Below are 16,847 nucleotides of genomic sequence, written 5' to 3' on the forward strand. Positions count from 1 at the left end.
ATTTCCACCATTCCTGTCCCCTACAAGAGGCAGAATTTTTTTTGTCCAGGTGGAGCACTTGGAAAGCTCCATTGCTGGGGACTCCTGACATACAAACTCCTTAGGTGGGCCACTATATGGAATGAATTAAATCTTTTCCTTTGACCGCTTCAACTTGAAAAGAACAAAGTCAAAACATAATGCACTTTTACCACCCATGCAACTACAAACCGGGAGCATCACAATAAAACCAAAATTTAAGTAATGTTTGTAAAAAATATATTTGCAGTCGTTTTGTTCTTCAATACACAGGTGCCTCTGATGGAGATCACTGTGCCATATACATTATTTGCCATAGTGTTCTGGCTAACAGTTAGTTATTACTGACGGACAAACAAAATTCTCGTTTTCTAAAAACAATCATCTGGTCTTCTGCATAAGCATTTCCAGATTAAGCACCAGGTCCTAGCTACACATACTAAGAAATAGCCCCCTTAAACTTTCCTAGGGCTGCATTAGACCTAGTAGCAGACATTTCTTCCAGATCAACCATCAGCCAGGTGCAGTTAATGCATACATTGCATGTAACTGAAATAAATTTCACTTAAAAATATATGTCAGAATGGCTTTTCATGTGTGCATGAAAGAATGACTCTGCTGTGAAGGCAATCCATCATAAGGCTTTCTTATTTTAGCCAGCACAATACAAGAAACATATTCTGGGGAAGCTTAGTGCCTAGTGAAATTGTCAACAGCTGCTTCAAAGCTCAGGTTTTTACAAAAAAACACAGCCTCCAATTTCAGTAGAGGCACATAAATATGGACATCCTCTTTTCACATATAAGATGTATGTTTCCATATACAGACAAGTCAAATGTGGAAATGGAAGGTATTTGGCTTCGTAGGGCAAATCCTGCATTCACTTATGTCCCATACATTTCTGCTGAATTCAGCACTGCCTCAGAAATTGAAGTTTGTTTAGTAGTAGTACTTTGCAACTAATCCGGTATGGAGTCTGCTGGACACAGTAAAGCTGTATGGGCTCCATTTTGAATGATAGAATAGGTCTGCTTCGGCGCTTCTGTGTGAGAGGATGAAGAGAAGATAGGAGCAGGGGGAGCTGAAGTAGACACTGTTATACTCTGACCTCCATCACTAACCACAGTCACTTCTGTTGCTCCTTCTTGTATCAAAGCATTAAGGCCTTCTAAGTCAGAGCAGCTGATTCCAGAGCTGGTGATGAAAGCTTGGTTTGCCGAAGCATCATGAGCACTGACAGGAGCAGCAGGAATCAGAGTTTGATGTAAAGCACCTCCATCGCTTTGATCATGGGTTGTAAGAAGAACTGCTGGTTGCCCCACAGGCCCTGCTTCGCTTTGAGATATGGGAGGCGGAGGTGGTGCCAACAAACTGACCTGGCCAAGCAGCTGCAAGCGGCTGTTGGCCGAGAGGTCTTCCTGATTCTGTCCAACTAATGTAGGAGGCACGACATTCACTGATGCAGCTTGAATGATACTGTTAGTCTGAGGGACCTGGTGACCCATGATGATCTTGACCCTTCCCTCATTGTACGGAGAAACCTGAGCAGCCTGAAGTGGGACCTGGAGGTGACTGACAGTAATTGGGGCACTGGCCTGCCGACTGGAATCCATCTGGAGCTGTAAAACAGCTAGTTCATTATTTTTAGATCCATTATACATACTGTGCTGCTTCTTATGACTCCTCAGAGAATCTTCTCGCACAAAGGAAGCATCACAGAGATCACATTTAAATGCTTTCTTTGCATCCAACTTGGTGACTTGCCTGGAGCCACCTTGCTTTGGCCTATCTCCTTCCTTCTCCACAGTTTGCTTCTTGGTCTTGACTTTGTCACCATGAACTTTCCTCACATGAGTTGTCAGGTTGCTCCGCTGCTTGGTATCAAAGCTGCAGAATTCACATTTGAAAGGACGGTCTTTGCAGTGAATTCGCTCGTGCACTTTCAGAGCTGCCTTGTTAGAGCAGGAGTAGTTACACTCTGAGCACTTCACTGGCTGCTCAGGCTGATGAGTTCTTATGTGGTGCCGAAGGCTTGTTTTGTTTCCACATTGAAATTCACACTCTGGACACTTCAGAGTATTTTCCATGCTGTGCTTGATACGAATGTGTGATTTCAAGTTTCCTTTCATAGCACATCGGACCTCACAGAACTCACATTTGTAAGGTTTCTCACCAGAATGCACACGCATGTGCCTCTTCAAGTCTGAGTTGATTTTAAATTTAGCAGGACACATCTGACATTGGAAAGGAGCATCTCCTGTCAACAAAAGTCACAGTTCAAATTACAGATGGAGACACTGACGTCCACTGGAGAGACCAATGCTATAATGACCTTTGTACAGCTGACCTGTTCTAAATACTTGTAAACCCCCAGAATACTTTCAAGACGTAGAAAACTTTGATGGGACAGTATTAGTAATTTGGAGCCTACCTGCCCACGTACATAAGTTCACAAATATGCATGTTCTTATATTAGATGGAGAAAATGCAATACCATATTCTCTGACTAGTGTGTATACTAACAGGTAACTTCTCATGACAACCCATACTATTTTGACTGACTATCACATCACCTTATATAGCAACAGAAAGAGGGAAACTTGTAAAACAACTGCCTGGCAGTCCTGCCTGTTCCATGACAGGAGATTTGTGAAATATAAAAGATTCCTTTCTGCTAGAGACAGATTGGTTTTACCCTCCCCTCCTTCACAATGCACTAGGGATTTATTTCTTTCATGTACTCAAAATAAATCCCATCTTGCACACATCCGAACTAATGGTGTTCAGTACTTGAATTCAGAATCAGATGTAGGATAGTTTCAAAGCTAATCTAGTAACCACTGAACCATAACCACCTTGCAGCTAAAATGCACAGAACTAATCAGATGTATAAAAGACAACACAGAAACTAATCCAGTACCCTGGATTAGGTGAGAAACAAGATACAAAGACAACTGTAGAGCAAATCTCTTCTGAGAACAATCTGTAAGAGCAATCTGATTAAAATTAAACTTAGGCAAATAACGCTAATATAAAATGATACAATGTTTATAAGCCTAGAGGCTAAAACTTTCTATCTATAGAGTAAAACCGATATGGACAGAATATGGTTCCAGTTACTCATACTACACTTCATGTCTGCCCATCAGTTTGCACATGGAAGGTATCGCAAAGAAAGGTCAAGAAAAGATGTAACTTAAGTTGCTAATTACTTGCTAACTTACTGATGCAAGAAAAAAATTCCATTATCCAGTTGAGGTTTGCACTGATGTAACTAATTCAGTTAGAAAGTAATTTCAGTGTTTCTAATACAGCAGACCAGGTTTGAAAGACACAGATAGGAACCTAGATGTTCTTAATCAATCAATAAATTAGATCCTTCAGCTCTACTGGTTTAAGAACATCTAACAGGCAGTTTCCAAATCAATTAAGAAAATGTACAAAGAGTCAAATCTATCTTCTGACTGCTTCCAGGTATTTTTAGTAGAGCTGTATTGCCCTACTAGACTCTACGCCCAGGAAATTCACAGAAGCTGGATGACTAGGTGCTTTTAAGAATTGAAACAGACCCTTTCTGACATCTTGATGCCTGTATACCTCTTAAAATCTTGCCTGTGACCTTCTAAACTTTATAGATCTCAATTTTAGTATAAGCTTACCTGTGTGGGATCTGAGATGTACAGTGAGCTGACTAGAGTTGCGGCTTGCATAAGGACAGATCTGGCATTTAAAAGGACGTTCGTTGGAGTGAATGCGCTGGTGCTTGTTGAGACTGCTGCTGTCAGCAGCTGCATAGTCACAATGCTTACATTTGTAAGGCTTCACCCCAGTATGAGAACGCATATGCATCTTTAGCTTATCTTTACGACTAAAACATTTGTTACAAACTTCACATTTATGGGGCTTGTCTCCTGAAACAAACAGAAAAGCATCAACATATCAGGACTTTTTGCACTAGGTTTATGCCCTACTACCACATTGCACCCTAATAAACACAGTCTGCACCTCAGAAATTTAACTGTGCCTTAAATCGATGTACAATGTTCATGCTTCATAACTGTGAGAGTTACAGCCCATAGTGTGATGTGGTTTACTCAAAAACGGCAATTCTCTAGGCACAGAGAACTACAATACTAGAATGCATAGATGTATATGTACACTCTACCTAATTTGTCTATAGGTATGTTATTTTGTAGGAAAATACCTTCTAGCAAAAAGCCAAAAGGAGGAAACAGGAGAAAAAGAGAAAATATGGCAACTATACAAACCTGTGTGTGTTCGCAGATGACGTTCCATATCCTTCATACCATAGGAAGTCTTGAACTGGCAACCTGAAAATGGTAAGATTAATATTAAATTCAAGCAAAATCTAACAGAATAATAAAAATATACTACCGTATCTTGGGCATTATGTATCTTTTCAAGTGTATTTTCCTTGCAATTCAGTATTAACAGAAAACAAGTTCCCCCATCTTGTTTACTCATATCTAGTTAAAATAGTGACTAGCTTACCTATGCACTTCAGTTTTCTAATGCTTCCCCTAGGAGGCAATTCACTCTGCACATTACTGCTTTCTTTAATTCTCTGGAATCTCTGCACAGGATTTGAGATGCTCTTTACAGTACACAGGGGATGCTGGGGACCTAATTAATTTCACATATGACTTCAAGTTAGTGCAACTGGGAACTTTGGTAACAGCTCACCATTCAGGAATTCTGTCCAAGTCAAAAGTGTTACAGTTTTAGAACACAGAAATGAATGGTAAGCATTTGAAATGTGACTTCCAAGAGAAGGCAAGCTTGCAACTTTTGCTACCATTAACATGGCCACGCATTCACATGGCTGTCTCTGCACACATTTTCTGCACATTGCACTGCTTTTACTCATTAAGGTCTCCAAACGCTTTGGTTGAATATGTTCTTATAAAAATGTGAACTGACCAAGGACAAAACGTACAATGCAAAATGCATGTATAATATTTCTCACGTACAACAATGGCAGTTAGTGAAAAGGTAACAAGACTCTGCTCTTACCTTGCTACAGGTGTGGGCATAGGTGAATGTCTATATGCAAAGCTGCTACAGCATCACCAGAGCATTCCACAGTATAGGACCAAAGTGTAAGGACACGTGAAATCAATAGCAAAACTACTACTGGCACCAGTGGTAGTACGTCACATCATTAGTCAGTAGGCTTCCTTCCAGGTTCTGCGCATGGCAGAGCTACCATGCATACCCTTATATGAAACCTACCAATTTTAAATGAAAAGGAAGAGGATACAGTCCATGTCTTACCTGGATAGCAGCAGTCTAGTTTCTTCTGTGCAAGTGAGGAAGTGGATTTTCTTGAACGCGCTTTTGGTGGTGGAGAGACAATAGCAGCTGCTGGAGGCACACTGCTTTCACTGGGCAGGTATGTTTGATATCCATGCTCAAAAACAAACTCTGGTGCAGAAACTAAACACATAAAATAGTTCAATTTGAGGACATCAACTTCTCCAATCAGAAATATCCAATTATTTTCTAGTTTCATTAATTACTTCCCTATTCTCTTTTTTTTCCAGCAAAATCCTTGTTCCTGGCTTCCTATCCACTTGGAGGAGGGGTAAAGAAGAAAGGCTTTTCTCTTCCCTACTACCAGTGAAAATTCTGTCAAGACCTGATGAACCATGCTGAACTTCTTAAGACCCTGTGTAAGCCCACTCGCCTGCTTCTGAATCCTATCTGACTGCACCATCCAGTTTCTTCAGAAGTTCAGTTTCTTCTGATGACTGTCCGGGTCTTACATTAATAAAAGTACGTTTGTTTTTCAACACTGGTGTGCTGCATCTCAAAGGAGAAAAAAAAATGAATTATTTATATGGCAAATGTTGTCAAAAAGGCATCATGTAAACAATTAAAAAAAACCCCAACCTACTAAAACAGTTCAGCCTCCTCCAGCTATACTGGTTTTAGCTGTTACTTACAAGAATAACAGGTGAAAGTATGTCAGCCAAAGTAGCAGCTTTTAAATCAATTAAACGACGCTATACCCCAAAAGGGCAGAAGGATCTAACTGCCCTCATTTTAAAGATGAGCAAATACAAAGCAGAAAAATGACTCATCCAAAACCCACAGTGAGTTGAAGAATCATAATACAAAAATTTCTGGAAGTAAGCCCTGAATTCAGTTTCTTTCGCTGCTCTTCCAGATTCTCTACTCTAACACGTCTATCCAAATTAAAGTCAAATGATTTGGATTTTACTAAGGTCCTAGAACAACGTAAAATTAGAACTACCGTATAGAAGTGCAAACCTTCACACATGGAAAGAAATTCTACTTCTATTTAAACATCTGCAGGATTAGGACCTCACTTCAGCCTTTGCATAAGCAGAAATCTTGAGTAATATTTTTCCTGCCAATTAGTTGTGGGAACAATGTTAAGGAATGCAGTGTTCTAACATAAAAGGGCCTGGATTGGCACCTAACAGCAATTCTGAGTCTGTTTTTCATCAAGAGCACTCTTAAAAAATAAAATGCACGGTAATTTGATTATTTTTCATAAGTACAGACCATTTTAATTAAAATGCACAAGTCGGTTATACAACATATTAGTCTTAAAGAATTCTCTAGATGAATTTGCTGAATGAGATGCAAGTTAAGTAAACTGCTGTCACATCAAAACAAGGAAGGCAGCGCACCACTTTTTAATTCCTTTGCTTACAGGTACATGATGACTAACACAAAAGCAGTTATTTTAGCCAAGTGGGATGGGGACACATGAGCAGAGGGCTACATAACACTGTCACTTTGCACAAGCTGAGTGCTTCCCAGCTCTTTGTATGCAACACCAAAATACCTGTGATGGTTTGGGTCTCTGAAGCAATAGTCCTGGTTGTGGTTTGAGTCTGTGTTGATGGCACTGTTTCTTCTGACACAAACTGAACTGTACTGGTGGCTCCAGCTGTTGCACTTGTGAGCTGGCAACCACTTTGCTTGTGTCCAACAAAGGCATCAAGGTTATTGAACTGCTGCTTGCAGATGCCACAGATGTGGATGTCAGGGGTAAGCTCCACCAGCACAGTGGTGCCACCAGGAACTGTGGAAACAGGAGCACAGTCAAGAGCATGGGAGTATAGCCTGAGACACGGGAGAGGGCCAAACTCACTCAAACACAGAGAAATCCTGGCAACTAAAGGCCCCAGCTGCGGGGAAGCCCCTTTAGCCTGGGGCAGCCTGGCCCTGCGTAGAGCAGTGGGACCCCCGGGCAGGTCAGCACGGGGCTGCTGGCAGAATCATAGAATGGTTTGAGTTTGAAGTGCCTTAAAGATCATCCATGGGCAGGAACATCTCCCACCAGACCAGGCTGCTCAAAGCCCCATCCAACCTGGCCTTGAACACCTCCAGGGAGGGGGCATCCACAGCCTCCCTGGGCAACCTGGGCCAGGGCCTCCTCACCCTCATCATGTAGAGTTTCTTCCCACTGTCTAATCTAAATCTTCCCCCCTCTGCCATTATGAATCACAGAAAGAATCATAGAATCCTGTGGTTGGAGACGACCTTCTATGGGCTGAGAGAGTTGGGGTTGTTCAGGCTGGAGAAGGCTCTGGGGAGAGCTTACAGCGGCTCCCAGTACCTGAAAAAAGGCTACAGGAAAGCTGGGAAGAGATTTTTTACAAGGTTATGTAGTGATGGGACAAGGGGAAATGGATTTAAATTGGAGTAGGGGGCAAAATTTAGGAATAAATTCTTCATGACGAGGGTAGTGCTGAACTGGCCCAGGCTGCCCAGGGAAGCCGTGGCTGCCCCCTTCCTGAAGGCGTTCGAGGCCAGGCCGGACGGGGCTCGGAGCAGCCGGGCCCGGTGCGAGGTGTCCCTGCCCACAGGAAAGGCGGTCGGGACTGGATGAGCTTTAAGGCCCCTTCAACCCAAACCACTCTACGAGCCCGGAGCCCAACCACACCTGCCCACCCCCAGTCACCTCCTCCACCCGCCTCCGAACCCCCCTCCCAGGACGGCGACTCCACCGCCTCCCTGGGCAGCCTTCCCAGCGCCCGAGGACCCTCTGGGGGGGAACCCTCGCCCCTCTCCCCGCAGCCTCCGGGGTGGGGGGGCTCCCCCTCCGCCCCAGCCTCCCTGCACCAACCGGGCTCCCCCCCACCCCCGGCCTCTCCCGGCCCCAGGCAGGTTCCCGGGCTCCGCTCGTTGCGCTACTCATGTTTCGGGGCCCCGCAGCGCGCATGGCGGGCACTTACACTGCACGGGGCCGGGGAAGGGCGGCGCCGCCCCCCCGCCGCCGGGGTTCATGGCGGCCGCGGGCCCCAACGCCGCCTCCGCCCGCCGCCCGCCGCCGGCCCCGCCGCCGAGCCGGGGCGGATGTGGAGGCGCCGAGCATGCTCAGTGGCGGGGGGACCGGCAATGCCGCCCGAGAGGCTGCCGAGGCTCGCTTAGAAGCGCTAGGTCGGAGAGGAGCTTTGAGACCAGCGGGCCCGGCCGCGGCTGAGCCGCCCCCGAGCGCTTCAGCTGCGCGGCTTTCGAACGTCTGCAGGGCTGGTGGCTCCACCGCCTCCCGGCGCAGCCGTGCCGGTGCCCAATGACCCTTTTGGTGAAGACTTTTTTCCTGATTTCTAGTCTTAAACCTGCCGTGGCACAAGTTGAGGCCGTTCCTTCTCGCCCTGTCGCCTGTTACGTGGGAGAAGAGCCCAGCACCCACCTGCTACAACCTCCTTTCAGGAGCTGCAGAGCGATGAGGGCTCCCTTGAGCCTCCTCTTCTCCAGAGGGATCATCCCCAGCTCCCCCAACCGCCTCTCAGCCCTTGTTCTCCAGCCCTTTCCCCAGCTCCGTTCCCCTCCTCTGGACGTGCTCAATGTCCTTCTTGTAGCGAGGGGCCAAAACCGAACCCAGGGTTTGAGTTGCAGCCTCACCAGTGCTGAGCACAAGGGGACAATCCCTGCCCTGGCCCTGCTGGCCGCGCTGTTCCTGATCCAAGCCAAGATGCCATTGGCCTTCTTGGCCACCTGGGCCACTGCTGGCTCAGGTTCAGCCGGCTGTCTACCAACACCAAGAGGCGGCTTTTAGAAGGCCAGCATCCTTTAATCAGTCCTGGACAACATGAAGGCATGATCTCCATCAATGGTGTGCAGCAAGAGAAGAGCTGGTTACAGACTGTTTCCCACTGACATGCATATGTATAAATTCTCCCAGAAATGTTACGCGTATTCTGTTACTTTCAAAGGATTGATTTTAAGGTTATTATGAACTTCACAACAGTCAAAACTCTTGCTAATTTGGAGCTTTAGAGCCAGATCTCTGCCTGACCTTGCATTTGAGATAGGGAAACACTGCACACAGGTGATTACAGAAGAAGAGACATCTGTTCAGCACACAGTATAGAATAAATACAACTGCTAGGTTGCAAAAGACCTTTGAGATCGTCGTGTCCAAGTATACCTGACCACTACTAAACCATATCCCTGAGCAAGTCATCTACCCATCTGTTAAATACCTCCAGGCATGGTGACTCAACCACCTCCCTGGGCAGCCGTTCCTGTGCCCAATAAGCCTTTCAATGAAGACATTTTTCCTAATTGTTCCTGGTGCAATTTAAGGCCATTCCCTCTCATCCAGGCTGATCATACTTAACACAAGACATTATCATCTTCAAAAGAATGAACAGTGTCTGGGAAGATACCCTTTGAAAGAAAACGTGATCAGAGAGACATTCTGTCTAACTTCTCATCCAGTACCAACCCCCTTATTATGGGCAGAGACACCTTCCATTCGATCATATTGCTCAAAGGTTGGATGAGGCCATCCTGGCCTTGAACACCTCCAGGGATGGACCATCCATGACTTCTCTGGACAACCTGTGCCAGTGCTTCGCCACCCTCACAGGAACAAAGTTCTTCCTAATATCTAACATAAACCTGTCCTCTGTCAGCTTAAAACCTTTACCTGTTGTCCTACCCCTGCACTCCCTGATGAAGAACCCATCCCCAGATGTCCTGTAAGGCTTGTATAAGGTTTCCCTGGAGTTCTTCTCCAATCCCAACTCTTAAGCCTGTCCTTGCATGGGAGGTCCTCCAGTCCTCGGATCATTTTCATGGCCCTCCTGTGGACTTTTTTGAGTCATGCTCACCCCAAATCTCAAGATCATTAATTTATAGTACCAAATAAGAATCTGAAGTTTTTGGAAAGCCTCTCTGTTGTTTGAGTGGGTTTCTGGATACAATGTGCGTTACAGACAGAATCCCCCTTACTCCAAAATAATAAAAATTAAGGAATTTACATTGATTCTGGAAACAGAGGTGGTTTTATGTTAGCATAGTTACACAGCCAGCGCCTATAAAGAATAGCACAAAAATAAGATGAGACTGTTTTGGGAGTACATCCAAGAGAAATTAAATCTTAGAGTAAGAGTAATCAACCTGAATCTATTTTTCCATAGTACAGACAGAACTGTAGAACTGAAAGCTGACTTTTAGCTCATTTTGCTATTTTTTCCAGAACACTATGACCCATTTCCAGAGCTGACAGAGTGTCTGCCTGTCTGTCTATCCACCAATTATAGTTACAGTCACAGGTGTGCTTCAGAGTGTAGCATAATTTATTTTAATCTCTTTCTCCCTTGGTTTAATGGCTTTTTGTTAGAATACAAGCCTGCTTGACTTGATTAGAGAAGAATAGGCATTGTGCTTTGTTAAGAGTGAATTTTCACTTATCCAAGGACCTGTGATGAGAGTTAGGAGAGCTCTGTACCCCTTTTTGACTACCAGAACAAATACAGCAGGGTGAGAGCATCCTATCCAAACTCACTGATACACTTGCTCCTTCAGACTTGGTGTCAGGGTAACAATATTTTATTGATACAGGGATGGTTTGAGGTTGCACTACCGAGTCAGATATAAATGGTTTTGTGTCTGGTGCGTTACCAGCTCTTTAGAAACATTTGCTACATTATTCAATTGGACACTATTGATGAGATATGTTAAATTAATTTACAGGAAAATATTCAGAGCTAACTGTTCTGCTGCAGCTGGCATCTGAAAGAGGAGTTCCCTCCACCCCTTCCATCATTCTTTCCAGCTGCTTTGCAAAAAGCACTCAGTCAGTAGCAAACCAAACTACATAGTTCCTTATGCTGGTAAAGGCTGAAGGCAAATGGAAGGAAAGCGCTCAGCCTTGGGCTGCTCTTGTGTTGTTCTTCCCATCTTCTGTATTTCCCAGCTTGCTTCAAATACAGCTCAACCGAGAATTTTTAGGCTTTTTCTGGTTATGGGGAAGAGGAAGTGGAACCAAAATAATGCTTTTCACAGGGGAATGTGAATTTTGAAAATGTGTGCTGGGGAAAGCTTTTCAGGTGCAGGCAACTGTGTATTTAAAACCAAAGAGAGAAAGGCAGAGACGGAAGAAGAACCAGTAGCTTACAATGCAAGCACCTGGGGTTCAAGTCCTTGGCCGTTTATATCTTAAGGGAATATTAACTGTCAAGTCACTCCCTCTGGGTTTTGTTTTGCTTTTGTTTTACGGATATGGTTAGAAAATGAAGGAAACACAGTCAACAGGCACTTAAGTAGACTTCAGTGTAACGCAGAGCTTGAAATATTTAAAAGAATGCTTCATGCCTCTGGGATAACAGCTACCTTCAGATGCCAATTACAAGGAAGAACTGAAATATGGCACTTCCAAATATAATACTACAAGGACCTATCTATAAAAACATTGAACTTAAGAGTTATATTGCCTCTTTGCATAAGACCTTTGTAGTGAAGTAGTGCAAGGTTCTCACAAGCACACAAGTATGGGTATAACACGGCTTGCAGAGATACTGGTTATCAAGTGCACATTTACAGTCAGAGCTCTTTGAGGCTGGCACTGCTTGCTGCTCTGTGTTTCAACACTACTTAGCCTGATAAAGGCTCGATTCTGGCTTTGGCATGAACACTCAAAAAATCATTATTATCTTATTAATAACTAATAACACTTACAGATCAAGACTTTATTGAATGATGCTCTGGACAGAGTTTTCACCTTAGTGGACGAGGATTGATGTCTGAGAGTATAACATCGTACCGAGCACTTGAGTCATCGAGTAGAGCTCTGCTGAGATCACACTTGACACTATTTCCAGCCTTAAAGGCATAAATCAGTATGCATGTGTAATCCTCGTCACCCTTAACCTGACTGAAATGAAAATACTGCAGTGCTTCAGGCTCCCTACAAGTGCAGTGCAAGCAAACAAGGCCCAGAAAAGACAAATGTCAATCATGAGAGAGAAAGGAAAAAAAAATAAAAAATCAGTCAGAAGCATAAAAAAAGTCAAGCCTCATCAGAGCCTCAGAGACAGGCATTTCCAGGCACTGCGTTGGACAGCTGTGGCCTCAGTGTTTTCCTGGAGAATGACATTTATGTATGACAAGAAATGTGTAGACACTTACCTTCATACAGAGCTTCCATCCACCCTCCCATCATCTGAGATCACACAGGGGCAACCTATCCTACCTTGCGAACAAAGAGGAAGAAACAACCCAAGCCTACTGAAGCACTGGGAAGAGAGTTATCAGTTAAGCTAGGGAGGAGAACAAACCCTAACTTAGAGAAAGCCCTTTAAAATATTACACCATTTATTAATTCATTTGCTTTCATACTGGGTGGAGGAGGATAGGTTTAAAAGAGAAAAAAAAATAGCAAACCAGAGGTATGAAAGTATAAATGAAGGCAAACATACATGAAAAAGACATGAAAAAACCCCGAGCAGTATTGCAGGAAAAGAACATTAACTTGGTTATAAGCTTGTGGTCACTGAAGAGGGAAAGCTTATCTCTCTTGAAGGCCCTGGTGCAAAAACATCACAAGTGAGATTGGAACGTGGCCTAGGGGACAGAAAAAAGAAATTTGAATTGTAATTAAAAATTTCAGACATTGAAGATGGAGACAAATGAATGGTGGATTTAAAGAAAAAAAACCCCAGCCAATTAAAATAATATGAAGATTCTAACCCCAGTTTTTAGCATTTTATAATTATATTGATGGATGACACACAGCAACACAAATGCACTGAGCTCAAATTAATTATGTTAAAATAATAGGTAATCTGTTTCTGTGTTGATAACATATAATTGTGATGATGTTTTTCAAATGTTTTAAAATAAGGTCATTTCAATTCATAATGCAAGGTAGAGATTTTGCTGTTTAGTGTATTTGCTATTTATACAATATTTCCAATATATTGCTTTCCTCGACAATAAATAAAGTCTAAATAATCAGTTAGTACCTTAAGATATGTCTTACTGCTGCATGCACTGTGAAATAACTCAATCTGAAAATATTATTCACTGAAATAACACATTGACAACTGTGATTAAACCTTAAATGAATACTGTAACAAAATAGAAATGTATTTTTATGTTGAGAAGTCTAATTATTCATTGTCAGAGAGCGGTCCTAAATCCACACAGGGGAAATTTTCTGAGTTTGATGGAGTTAACTATGCTTCACTGTCTTTCACACAGTGGAAAATACCCAGTTCTGATTAGAAAAGTTAGCTATATTGTTTCAAGATTGAATCCAGTTTCTCAGGGAATTTCTGATTATCTGCTGTTGCTTCTCAGTGTAAATTGTCTGGCAGCCCTTATCAGTGCAGTCTCCGTGCAAACAAGTGACCAGTTGTTATCAGTGGATGCTCTGTGTTTCTCTTACTGCCACAGCTGGGTGCCCGGGTAGTTCGCTGGGCTCAGGACTGTGTGCATGAAAACCCTGTGCTGTTATCAGGCTCTGATTATCCTTAGGAAAATGTTTTATGCCCTTTTTTACCCTGGGAGTTGTGAGGACTTCAGATTTTTGCTCTATTGGAGTATTCCTAAACTGTTCTAAAACTGTTGGTCTTGTAAAGCTTTGTGATCTTGGTTTTGTTTGTTTGTTTTTAACCTGTTATCTACGATTCACTTTTCTTCTTGCAAACCATTTCTCTACCATACCTCCCCATCCTTCCTGCGCCTCTCATCTCTTTTTGTGTTTCTGTTTCCAATTTTTCTTTATTTCTAAATGCAAATTGGCTGCTATCATAATCTGAACAAACTTTTAAAACAAATTTACACATTATTATGTTGATGAATATGTCACACCTGAAAATAAATGTTAATCTGCAGAATATATTTCAGCACATTTTGTATAAATATAAACATACAATAAAACTCCACTGGGATAAACATGATAACAAATAAACGCTGCATCTAAGATTGTATGGCTCCAGTCTAATATTTAGTCATTTTTATTATTATACTTGGGTTAAAAATGGAAAGCAACACCAGCAGAGGGACTCCCTTGGTACTCAGTGGAATTTTGCCTGCTCCCTAGCAGGGCATAGAGGTAATTTTATTCTAGAAGCTTTTGAATGCTTTACAAGTAATAGAAACCAAGTGGGAAAAGCATATTCCATATTTTAGTTCTGACATCCTCATAGAAAAGAATATATAAAAAAAAATTAAAGATTCAAAATACTTGCCTGTGATTCAGTACCTAAAGACTTTCTGGTGTTTTTCAGAATTCCCTCGAGACCTATAAATGCTTCCGAGCTAGAAGTATGCATTGTAGCTGTAGTCACTTATGCCACTTTATCAAACTAACGAGCCATTGAGTGATGCTATTCCCAGGTTCGACTCTGCCGGGGAGGGAAAGTAGAAAACAAAACTGAAATTTAGACAGAATGAAATTCCTAAGAGCCAGGACAACTAGAATTTATTAATTCATACACTCCAAAGCTTACAAAAAATAATCTGCTTCCTTCAGTTTTTCTCTATAAATCTTACCATCTTTCATGAAGGCTGTGCATATAGAAAAGACTGCAGAATTTCAGTACAAGCCAGGCCCATCAATTTGCCACAAAAACACTTTATCAAGTTTCCTCTTCACACAACTGTGGTTTGTGCAAAGGTCCATAAAAGAGGAATGTTTTACTGTCAGATGACAGTCAGAAGGACTTCTGCTTATGCCTTCACTATGAGACATCAAACATCTCCAACTTTTAAATTAAAAGATATCTTCAGCTAGATTAGCTGATGATAGATAAAAAGACCAAACAAGTTTTGTATTGTGTAATTATATATAGTTTATTAAATACTGTATCCTGGGCATTGGAGCTACAGCTCCTCACAACTGCAGGTTTTTCCTACAAGAAAAGTCCTATTCTGATTTTAGTGGGATTATTGAAGTGAGGAAGAACCGAGTTTCTTTTTATGCTATTGTTGATTGCTTTTAATATGGTTAGAATAATAAACAAAGTATACCAGACACTTTGTGTGCAAGTTTTAATTAAAAGTCAGCCATGACACAGAGAAGATGTAGGACTCCAAATCTTACGTGTCAGAAGAAGTACACAAAGAACTCTGTTTGAGCTGTATAAACATATTGCTATTTAACAGGAAATATTATCCAAACTTCAACTACTACACAGTTTCATTTTACAGTTAAATCTTTATCACGGTAATATTCCCGATGGTCACATGTGTTTCTTTTCCAGGAATCTAGTAACAAAATCATTCATCTATTATCAGGCTTCATGAGTTTCAGAGTGTGTGGCAGCATGTTCATTGAAAGCAAATTTTAAATTTGCATTGGAAACTTGAAATTTAAAATTAATTTTATTCAGTCAAGAATCAGAAACATAAGAGAATTTTCCCGAAGAAGGCAGAACATAAAATACATTAAAGGTATTTGTTCATAAAGAATTATAGAATAAAATGTAGCTCCACAAACTGTTTTCTATGTATATACAGTGGTGGTGGGGGAAGTGTTCTTTTTATTAGAAGCTTGAAAACGGAAAAAAATGAAATATCCATTGGATACAAAAAATTAGTAATCCAGATCTGTTGGATGACCCACCTGGAAGGTCTTACAGAAATGATAAAACTGTGATGAAAACTAGCCTTTCATAACTGAGATCTACTTTTGAAGCAAATTAGCTTTCTGTTTTTTTTTTACATGATTTAATACAAAACCTACAGAAGAATAAAAGCAGAGTAATACTTTTAATGTTTTTCTGAGAAAACGATATGTGAAATGTTATCTCCAGCATCTTACCTTCTCTCCCTTTCTCCTTTAGGGCCAGCATTGCTTTTATGACTTGCTGCAAAATCTGTATTTTTGAAGAAGTGTTTCCATGGGTGTTAGTGACCGGGAGAGGGTGCTGTTTGGTTGTATTTGTAATTTTTTTTTTCTGTTTATGCGAAACGACTGATAGAATTGAGTATACTTTGAAATCTCCTTCCACACATTATTTTATTTTAGGCTCATTAGTGCGAAATTCCATTTTAAATAGCATAGCCTAGCTCTGAAAACTTCAATGACAGCATAAAATCTTGCTCAGCTATATTAAGCAGAACACCTAACAAGTTTAAATTCCAAAGGTCCTTTGTGCCTTTTGACTCGTCGCTGCCTATATCTTACGATATAAAGGTAACTTCAGGTAATATAAATACTGTTCCCTGAGGCTTTCATAAACTCCTCATGAAAATGAGATGCATGGCTTGCAAGGCTATTTTTGCAGATGCTCACAAAGAAACAAACAAAAAAAGCGGAGAAATAAAAACACATCGCACAGCAGATTAGTAATTTTTCAATGTAGAGTAACTTGACTATCATTATTTAATTAAAAATCTCCCCCTCCTTGGTGATTAATGTGTTTACTTACCTGCATTTCGTATGAGGGGAAACTGAGGCAAAGGGCAGTTAGTAGGGTGAGCGAGGCCGGAGGCGAATGTCCTCCTGCAGCTCCAGCCGCTTGAAGATGTTGCCGTTTCCAGGTCCTTGTCACGGCTCCTCACAAAGGGCATTTCCCCCTCCACCACTCTAC

General features: G+C 42.0%; 1 protein-coding gene across 2 annotated transcripts; it reads right to left on the reverse strand.

The window, feature by feature from the left end:
* Positions 1-384: 384 nt before the first annotated feature.
* On the reverse strand, positions 385-8,333 carry ZFP64 (ZFP64 zinc finger protein). 2 transcript variants are annotated; one of them, XM_069871824.1, is made up of 6 exons: positions 8,253-8,333; positions 6,857-7,096; positions 5,314-5,475; positions 4,287-4,349; positions 3,678-3,929; positions 385-2,275 (listed from the first exon to the last, which is right to left on the reverse strand). In XM_069871824.1, exons 1-6 carry the CDS (start codon positions 8,302-8,304, stop codon positions 978-980), a joined length of 2,067 nt encoding a protein of 688 aa, XP_069727925.1. In that variant the 5' UTR covers positions 8,305-8,333; the 3' UTR covers positions 385-977. The 2 variants fall into 2 exon arrangements, with proteins under 2 accessions (XP_069727925.1, XP_069727926.1); XM_069871825.1 differs by lacking the exon at positions 8,253-8,333 and adding an exon at positions 8,212-8,224.
* Positions 8,334-16,847: the final 8,514 nt, after the last annotated feature.

The sequence above is a fragment of the Phaenicophaeus curvirostris genome, chromosome 18 (genome assembly GCF_032191515.1).
Source record: "Phaenicophaeus curvirostris isolate KB17595 chromosome 18, BPBGC_Pcur_1.0, whole genome shotgun sequence".
Classification (NCBI taxonomy): Eukaryota; Metazoa; Chordata; class Aves; order Cuculiformes; family Cuculidae; genus Phaenicophaeus; species Phaenicophaeus curvirostris.

What these genes read in the sequence shown, in the direction of transcription:
- ZFP64 (XM_069871824.1), bottom strand. Translation starts at nt 8,304, where the DNA reads ATGAACCCCGGCGGCGGGGGGGCGGCGCCGCCCTTCCCCGGCCCCGTG. An exon ending in CTTCCCCGGCCCCGTGCAGT is followed by an intron (nt 7,097 to 8,252) that starts GTAAGTGCCCGC and finishes CTGTTTCCACAG; the next exon opens with TTCCTGGTGGCACCACTGTG. An exon ending in TCATCTGCGAACACACACAG is followed by an intron (nt 3,930 to 4,286) that starts GTTTGTATAGTT and finishes TGTTTGTTTCAG; the next exon opens with GAGACAAGCCCCATAAATGT.